We start from the raw sequence: 10,172 nt of genomic DNA on the forward strand, positions 1-10,172 counted from the left end.
ACAAAATTGGAGTGGCAATTGAACTGGAATTCTTCAGAGATAAAAAGAGAGTTCTTCAATATAATTTCTCCAAAAATCACACCGTTAATTTGGTGATAAATTAGTTTTGTTGTAATAAACCTGACCAACCCAAGTCTATACATAACAAAATCAATGAAAATGAGAGAGGAGAAAGCAGGAAGGAGTCATTCTCTGCAAGCAAAACACATGGAAATGATGTTGTAATACCCAAGTCTTTTGTTTCACTCTTCTTAACTATAGTTGTAATACCCGGTCCCCACATATATTCCTGATCTGGAAATGATGTTTTTCCTCTATCATCTTTCGTTGGAATTGAAGTAGTTCAAGACGGAGGGAAGAAACGATTAAGGTTGAATGGAAGGGTGTAGAACTCTTCATTCCTGCTGTCTCCTTTGAATGTCCGAAACTTGACCCACCATGGCATTCCTCTATCCCTAGCACTGTCCTTGTAGTCAAGTGTGTTGTCTAAGAAAACAGCGACTATCAATGCAACAGTTGGGGATGAGAAGAAGATAGTGTTGAGGAAATCGTTGAACTGCACATCAAAAAAACAAAATAGGGCAATTGTAAAGGAAAGCAGCAATGAGACAATAGTGCACTGCGCACTATAAGAACGCAGAATCATCAGCTTTAACTTTTCATGAGGAGTACACATTCCATATTACTAGATCTGATGTGAGCTGTTTTCATAGTGGATGGTAGAAATTTACCCATCCAGCTCTGGTATGAGCAGGACCATGATAGGCCTTGGAAGTGTATTCTCTAAAGTATTCAGGGACGGACAAACCAAGAAAGAAGGCAACGCCAGTAATGAAAAGGTTTCTCATTGAGTTCATGTTTGTGAATTGCAAAAATGACAACCCCACGGAAGCTGCAAGACAAAAAATGTTGCAAATATCAGTTACAAGTGATAAGAACTTGGTAGAATCATGACGATCTCAAAAGAGAAGCAATCCATTACTCACCAACTAGACCAAACAACACGCAATAGACAGCACCAAAAATAGGGAAGGGTATTGATGCAAATAAAGCTCCAAATTTTCCTGCCAGAAGGTGGAAGATCAATTATACAGACGAGTTATTTTTTTATAAATAATAAGCATATACTTGGCTGTATCTCTCACCTAAAATAGAGAAGAATATCATAAAACCAGCTGAGATTTGAATAACCCTGCGGCTTCCGACACGAGTGCTTCCAAGCAACCCGACGTTTTCTCTGTTGTTTTTCTTAAATATTAGTCCCGTTGCATAGAAATGAGAACTTCAAGAGAGATGAACCTATGCTACTTACACAGACACTGTCGAGCCAGTCAATGTTCCAAATAGTCCGTCCAATAGGATCCCAATGCCCTGCCAGCCAATACCACGGCTAAGAACGTGAGCTGGAGGTGGGGTGGCACTTGCTAGACGTGACGCAGCTTTGTATGCTCCAGTTGACTGTCAAAGAAGTCATTAGTCTTGCTTTCACTAACTAACAGAGTAAGATTGACTAAGTTTGTACCATTACCTCAATCAATGAGACAAAAACAGCAGCCATCATTCCGAAACAATGACCGGCATCAAATGTGGGAGCACCCCATTGAAGAGGATATGGGATCTTTATCCTGAATTTGAAAAAGAAAAAAAAAACCTTAAGTATCAAAAACAGGTTGTAACAATAATCAGAATCACAGTAATCAGATTAATAATGTCAAGAAATTTTCTAAGTCTTTGAATAGTTTGTTCTCATATCAAATTGTTTTGAATCACATTTTGAAATCGGCATGCACTCGCATATGTTTTTTCCTATACATGCACATATCTAACTCTGGCAATAGGGGTTCCAGACATTAAGAAACTTATTATATATCCTCCGGTGCAAATAAGAAATGTGAAAATATTTATAATCCAAACACCGAAAAGAGCGAGTTGCCAACCATGGAGCAGAAGAAATGAGGTAGGCTTTATCAGTTCGACAGTTAATTTGGGTGATTTCTGGACGATGTTTGTATGCACCACTGGCTGTCAGGAGGTGTGCATATGCCCATATCACTGTGATTGATATAAGGAGAGCAAACCGCTCCAGTATTGGCAGTTGTTTTGTCTGGAAACCTTTCAAGTACTGCACCGTGCACAGCAAAATAAAACCAAATAAAAATTAGAAAGACACCCTTTTTGTTCCAAATCATTGAACTAGTTCCTGGAAAAATGGAAAAGGTACTAAAATTTTAGTCTCTTTAATCCTTAATATTGCATATACAGAACCAAGAGTGACTAAGTTTTGATGTGTATTGTTCTGTGAAGCTAAAAAGTTCAAACTCTAACAAAAGTATTGACACTAGGATGAGGTGTAACACCTGGGAGCAGGTTATAAACAGGATAAGCATGGGGATGCCAATTTCTACACACCGTCCAGTCTGAAACGGATTCACCAAAAAAAGAAGCAAGAACAGTCAGAACAACTAAGATGTAGAGCGATGGCAAGAAAATCCTGCAAAAAGAAAAAAAAATGCCAGTGAAATTGTCACTGTACCACAGGGAAGCCTCTATCAAACAGACCAAAACCTACTAATGCAATGACTGGAACCATTCCAATTGGACTGAAGAACCTGAAAGGAAAAGAAGATCAATAAATCAGCAACATAACTAATGCTAAAATTTGTTTTCATGATCAGTAGTAGTACCTGGAACAAATGGCCCATAGTTGACTGTATCCTAGAATTATCTGTATACTTGATGACACTATCAGAGCACCTTGGACTGCTCTCATTGTGCTAAGAAATCTCTAGACAAATACAAAATACACTTCCATTAGTTTTTGATCTGATTATAAAATGACAAATCATCAAAACAAGGAGTATTTGGAATAACTCAATAGTCAATCCAACACCTTGTACAATTTTTGCCCCTCCAAACTATTGTAAACACACACAAACACTTCATGGATTCCTTTCATTCGCTCTATAATTACTAGTACTATCACATTTGCATTTAAATCACTTATTATTATTTTTATTTTTACATTTTGGATACAGAATTGAAGTCATCGGTTTTATTTGATTTGACTTGGATTCGGAGAATTTAGATACAGCACAGCCTTGTAAATAGTGAAGCCAATTAAATGAGTGGGTCACACAAAGTTGACGAAAGGGACCTCTTGATCCTTCTGGGTTCTCACGATGGACTGAACTGTAAAGTGAAAGATTTTCTACTAGATTCAGAGCTGTAAAAGAAGAAAAGAAAAACGAGACTAACCAAATGGTCATCAGGAATGCTTGTCAAAGATGGGTCATGTATTATTGACACAATGGGGACCATGAATGCATAAGACCCTCCAATTACGGTCGGTAAACGCGTCCCAAACAGTGTTTGTAGAAGTGTGTTGATCCCTTCAACAAAAAGCAGAGTCTGCACCACCCTCACTTTATCACCCTGAAACACACCGTATTAGCCCAAAACGAAAACAAATAAATAGATAAATAAAGATCCTCTTTCACAGGTCTAATTGATCTACTTGAAGTTAAAAACAAATGGTAGGTTCTTTCAGGTCATATGCCCAATGTACGAATTTTTAAAGCAATGGATACATAGAAACCGGAAGAAGGAGATAGTAAGAATCGACTCACATGATTTCCACCCATCAAAGGAACAAGAAATGAAGGGATCATAACAGCAGTTCCTAAAGCCAAGATATAATGCTGAAAACCCAAAGCTATAGACTCTCCTGCTTCCACAAACACCAAGTTAGAAGAGAAGAGACTAAAACAAGCTAAAAAGACTTGATATTAAAAAAAAAAACATACCCCAAGATGGGTTAGAATCGATACAGTACTCTAAGCCTTGAAGTTGGTCCATTGGAGGGTGACTTATCTCTTCTGGTTTTGGATCAGCTGCCATTTTTTATAATCCCCTCAAAACCACCCTTGTTTTTACTACTTAAGCTCAAAACTCAAAAAGAGTATCTACTAAATGAAACAAAAAATCGATAGATAAGCAAGGGAGAAAGAAAGGGACACCCTCAAGTACAGATGATCTCAAGAGAGTCCTAGCCAGTTAAAGCACAGGGAAACAAAGGAATGCAATTTGATTCACTGGATGAGAATGAAAAAGAAAGAAAGAAAGACAAAAGCAAAAAAGGGTTAAAGAGAAAGGGATGGAAAGGCAAGCAAGAAAGAAAGAAAGAAAGAAAGAAATAGAGAGAGTACAAATTGAGAGAGAGAACTGGCACTTGCCGCGCACTCAACTTGCCCTTCTTTCTCTCTACAGGGTTTATGCCTATCTATATTTACGTGCCTTTTTTTTTTTTTTTTTTGGCAAAACCAATAGTTAACGTTAACTTTTTCGACATTCCCTAAACTGCCCTTTAAGTAACTCTCTCAATCTGAATATTACCGTTGCCTGACTGCCTCCCTCCCTCTTCCTCCTCCATAATAAATTTATTCAACCGAGTAGTTGTTGTGTCTGCACATTTATTTATTTCCATGGATGAAGACATAAATAGAAGCACGCAGCCTCCTCTGCCCACGTGTAACTGTAACTCAGAATGTTTCTACTCTTTTTTCTTTCTGTTTTTTTAACTTTATTATGCATATAATAAATAGTAATTTTTCAAAACAAGAAAAGTAAGGTATAGAAACGATTAAATTATAGGATGTTCTGATAATAAGGAATTCCATCCAACTTTTACTTTAAATGTGTTATTGTGAATTATTTTTTTTCTTACCCGGGTATTTTTATATCTTTCTAAAAGGTGAGATTATTTTCATTCGTAGTTTGTGGCTGTTTTTTTTTCAATAAGTGTATTTTCTGGTAATTGAATTTATGTTTTTATTTTTGCAGAAATATAACAGTGTTTTAATTATTAGACCAACACTTTATTGGTATTAGTGTTAAACTGTTAATTATTAATAATAATCCTTAATATATATAGTTAATGTTAAGATAGAGATTATCAAGTATTGAAGTAAAAAAGCCAAACTTTTTTCATTTTTCTTTACCTTTTGTTTTGCATATGATTAATTAAATATTAACATGGTTTTATGAAGGGAAAAAAAAAGGAGGAGGCATGGCCATTGTCCATCTTATCTTTACTGCAGAGATTAGGGACTGCATGTGTATGCATGGCTTTATAGAGCTATATTTACAATGGAATCTAAAAAACAGCTTTTTCATAAAAGAATTGGGAGTCACGAACTCAAGAAAATAAAAGAATTATTGCGTGTTTTCCTTCTTTATAATTAGATATTGTTTTATTGGGGAAAATAAAATGTATTTCAAGAAACAGAAATTAACTAATTATTCTACAGATACGAACAACAGCAGCAGTAATTTCAGCAAATGTCAATAGAAAACAGATGCCTTGACGACCACATGTTTGACGGTTGTTGGGTTCTTATTTATGTGTTTTTGTCTGAAAATATTACAAAATTAAATAACCAAGTTTGGGGAAATTCCTAGTAATGTCATTTTCTTTTCTTTTCCCAATTGCTGCGCCGAAATTGTTGCTCTTACACTTTTCTTTTTTTTATTCGAGGAAACTTTATTTTCTGAAAAGTGTATTTTATGGGTTCAGATGAGTGAATAAAATCTCGGTTATTTTAGGCTTATACAAGAGGTGTACGTCATAAATCGAATTCGAGACTTGCTATGCAAATCTTAAACCCTTTGTCATTATGATACGTCACTTGGATACCGTTGCTCTTACACCTCAAAAGTTGCACCATACTTTTGAAGAGCCGGTATGTTTGTGAGGTTTTACCCTTTTTATATATTGTTTTTTTAATTATTTTTTAATTGTTTTGATGTATTAGTTTACAAATAAAAAAATATTATTTTATTATATTTTTAAATAAAAAATATTTTAAAAAATAATATTCATTATAATCTTAAACACAGTCGTAGTTCTAGACATTCTAAGAAGAAAAGATAAACTACTCCCTCTATACTCAATGTAAATATTTCATAGTTGTTTCTTCATTTGGTTTTTTTCCATGAATAGAGATTATTTTTTTCATGCTAGTTTCTCTCTGGTTTTTTTGACCCTAGCATCTATTAATAAATTCCTTGATTATTATTAATAATTGAATAACTATCACTCTCCACCCATTTTCATCATCTCTGTAATGTCAATTATAGGCAAAATCACACTAATCTAAACTGAATAATTTAATTTCAAATTTAGAAGGTTAATTAGTTGTATTAGTGAGATTCCACGTTTTTCTACAAGTAAGTATATGTTACTTATATTATTTTATGTTTGATATGATTTCTTGTTTATTTATTATTATTTTGATGAATTGAGTTGTTTCGATTCTTATAAAGAGTTTAAATGTTTTCATATCATTTTGATATGTTGATGAAAAAAATTAAAAAAAACCATTATTTTAATATGTTTTGAAATAAAAAACACCTTAAAAAACAACCGCTACCATACTTTAAAAAATCTTCTAAGTTATTATACTTTTATTTATATTGGGGTTTGGTCCGGTGGTTTTTCACTCATGATGATTTGTTGCATCCTTTTAACATAATGAGATTTTCTCATGTTAAAAAAAAATTATTGGTACGATGTTGAATTCTTTTTTTCTTTTTTTTATTAAGAATAAAAATAAAAATTCATAACTTAATCCTTGTTGTTTATGAAAACTAATTAATTGATTTCTATAGTATAAAAAACAATTAGATAGTCCCTTGGCTAGTTTTAATCAGTTTCTTTTCTTTTTCTTTTTCTTTTTCTATTTATTAAAAAAATCAATAGCATAATATATATTAATGAACTTAAGATATATTAAAGAATTTAAAAATATAAAAATTGAATATGCAATTTTGAAGCCACAAGGACTAAATAATCCATTTTTTCTAACCTATAGGGATGGAGTTGTAATAGCAAGAAAAATATCAAACAGTGGCAACTAAATGAGACTATTTATGTCCAATTTTACCCATGAGATAAAATATGAGAAAATAATTATTTATTTTTTCTCATGATTTGTTTTTTGTGGGGAATTTTTTCGCATGAAACAGTTAAAAGTAGCAGTTTATAATAATAAATTAATAATAATAATAAAAAATAGAGGCTGAGCAGGAGGACCCAACGTGCGAAGGAACAGAAACAGTGTACGAATCTCTAACGTCTCTATTTCCATGCAAAGACAAACAAATAGCTTAGATATCAGAGCTCACCTTTATGGCTTCATTTTCACTTTTTCACTGCTCTCTGCCATTTCGCTTCAGCATGATATAATATGTTTGTCTTTGCTTATAAAAAAATGTTTTCGAAAATTTTCAATTTTCAACTTTTTATAATTTTATAATATTAAAAATAAATTTTAATGTATTAAAAAATAAAAAACATTTTAGAAAATAATCACCTAATAAAAATCTACCTTTTCCACTGCCTAACCTGACCTGACGTGAGCCAACTGTCAAAGAAAACAAAATCCATATTTGTCGTAACCGGCGGCTCTTTAACTAACTTTTAAAAACATTACTTATCCGATATTAACCTAGGTAAGTTTAGACTGATTTAAGTCAAACAAACATATCACTCAAACTAAATTTTATTTAATTATTTTTTTAAAAAAAAATTAACTTTAAACTCAAATTGATTTAGGTTCAAAATCATAGGTCTTTTTTTTATATTAATTCATTAGTCCAGGTTTAATAAATTCAAGGAAAATATATTCATAAGAGTATAAATTATCTCATTTATGTTTTTTTTTTTTTACGATAAGTGAGTGAAAGAATAGTTATGGTTGTTTTTTAAAGTATTTTTTATTCAAAAATATATTAAAATAATATTTTTTAATTTATTTTTAACATTAGCATATTAAAATAATTTAAAAATATAAAAAAATATTAATTTAAATAAAAAATAAAAAAATGAAGTTTTTTTTTTAAAATATTAAAACATAAAAACAAATAAAATATACATTTCAATTAATCACTTCAGCAGAGCAGCTAGTTTGCAGACTTTGTGTACGTTTTTGACAGTTTGAGCTCCATGTTTCACGTCGGACAATGCAAGTAATGTTAGATTAGTATTATTATAATTTGATTGGTCGCAATTCTCATCTCTGCAATGTGGTTTTTTGTTTTTTCACTGACAAATCCTTAATTGCCCCGCATCTTACGTGGCCATCATTAGTCAAATAAAATTTGTACTATTTACAAATATGTTTCGAATTTGAATGGGAATGGACCGCCAATAACGAAAATTTCGTGTTACCAAATACCTACAGTTTTTTTTTTTTTTTTTTCTTGTATGAAGAAGAACATTGTGAAAAAGATGACTGGATTGCTTACCTTAGGAGTTTAAGATTACATATATAATCTTTAATTCACGTCCATGTAAAAGGTAAGATAGTCAATGTGCTTTTATCTATTAGTTTTTTATCACTGCAAAAACTATTAAATTCTCTGGATTTTTTAAGTTGTATATTGATGATGAATGTGATATAATCAATTTCTAGAAAGCATAATGTGTATATATTTTGCCCTAGTTGTTGATGGTGATTAGATCAGATTTGATTAGAGGGTAGATGTTTATATATTTTTAAACTCAATTTGATAGTTTATGTTGGTTTCATATCCAAGAAGTTATAATGAAATTGTCATTATTAAAGAAAAAGCAAAAGAAATACGAGAAAGATTTGTTGGAAATTTGTTTTAAATAAATAAATTACAGGTGAATGAGAAATTAATCTCAAAGAACCCTTAATTTTCCTAAACAAAAAAACTCTTGATATTTTTTAGATTTAATTCTTGATTTATGGTGACTAATTAATAGTTGATAATAGTGAGAATTAATTCTTAATAATTTTTCAACCTTTTAGCTTTTAAAATTCATTATAAAACGAGTGTGAAGAAAGATCAGTTTATAACTTGAATTTTTCAGATTTTTTCACTCTTTCTCACCTCATTTTCAATGTTTTCATTGTCTTTTATGCTTTGGTTTTCCTCTCAAATCTAGAGTTTAGGTTCATATTGTCGGAAGATATTTGAGTTCCGTATTCTTTCGTTCAAAAATCTTATTTAAAAGTGTATCTAAATCAAGGTGGTGTTATTAGAATCTTAAAAAACATATTGCAAACATCATAGTTTTATACGTGATAAGCTTTAAAGATAAATGATTCATCATTGATAAAAATAAAAGTCTCATTATTTTAAAGTACTTTAACAAATAAATATCCTTCTGTATTTTAATTTAACCATATATATTTTATTATTAATATGCATGCTAGGAATTTGAATTAATATCAATTATAAATTTAGATATATGTTTAGTATGCATGCTAATATTATATTTGTGCTCATAACATTTTTTTTACGTTAAAAAATTAGTTTAACCTACAACGAAACACGAGTGATTTAGTTAATGTAATACTAGATATTTCCCTATGCTATGTTGTAGCGGGACCATAAAGTTTTTTACATGTAAAAAAAATAATGTTAAGACCAAGGAAAATTCTTTGACAATATCATTAATTCACTCAATAAGTTAAACCTGGAACCTTCTTACCATAATCTTTGCTTTACTTGAGCTTCAAATTAAACTATATAGGGGTTGTCCGACCATGACCTGGTCAACTTGACGGGTTTAAAAAAAATCAGACAGCTGTTAAAAACATAGTTTGACTTTAAAAATGTTTTTAAGATGACATTATTTTTTAAAAAAATATTGAGAAGATGACATATTGAATAAACTCGAGTCAACTTAGATTAATGTGTCAATCCCACGATATGAGTAATGAACTTCATTTAGTTTAATAACTTTATTTTAAAAAAAAACTATTTTTATTTAATTAGATAATAAAAATAAATAAACATTTGCAAAACCGAGCACCTTCTCAATATCGGGACGTGTTTCTAAAATCACAATAACCTCATAAAAAGTTAATCGAATTAAATCATGAAGATTAATTCTCAATAATTTTGTTTATTCTTGAATAATTCTTAAAATAGATGCTTAAAAAACCAAGCATCACCCAATGCCGGTGCATTTTTCTAAGATCGCAATAATTTCATTGAAAGTAAATCGAAATAAATCATGAAACCCGATTCATGATAAATAAGTTTTTTTAACCAATTTTTATTTAATAATATGATAGAAAAAAAAACAGACGATCGTAAAATTAAACATCAACCCAATGCCAAAATGTTTTTCCGAGACC

The 10,172-nt window shown here is 31.1% G+C and overlaps 1 protein-coding gene across 1 annotated transcript; it reads right to left on the minus strand.

Moving 5' to 3' along the window:
* Window positions 1-29: 29 nt before the first annotated feature.
* Window positions 30-4,262, minus strand: LOC133699741 (nucleobase-ascorbate transporter 2). Its single transcript, XM_062123161.1, has 13 exons — window positions 3,804-4,262; window positions 3,627-3,724; window positions 3,256-3,432; window positions 2,685-2,785; window positions 2,534-2,609; window positions 2,358-2,417; window positions 1,938-2,122; window positions 1,529-1,625; window positions 1,313-1,458; window positions 1,146-1,237; window positions 987-1,064; window positions 732-892; window positions 30-556 (listed from the first exon to the last, which is right to left on the minus strand). Exons 1-13 carry the CDS (start codon window positions 3,895-3,897, stop codon window positions 344-346), a joined length of 1,578 nt encoding a protein of 525 aa, XP_061979145.1. The 5' UTR covers window positions 3,898-4,262; the 3' UTR covers window positions 30-343.
* Between the last annotated feature and the right edge of the window lie 5,910 nt (window positions 4,263-10,172).

This window comes from Populus nigra, chromosome 7 (assembly GCF_951802175.1).
Source record: "Populus nigra chromosome 7, ddPopNigr1.1, whole genome shotgun sequence".
NCBI classification, from domain to species: Eukaryota; Viridiplantae; Streptophyta; class Magnoliopsida; order Malpighiales; family Salicaceae; genus Populus; species Populus nigra.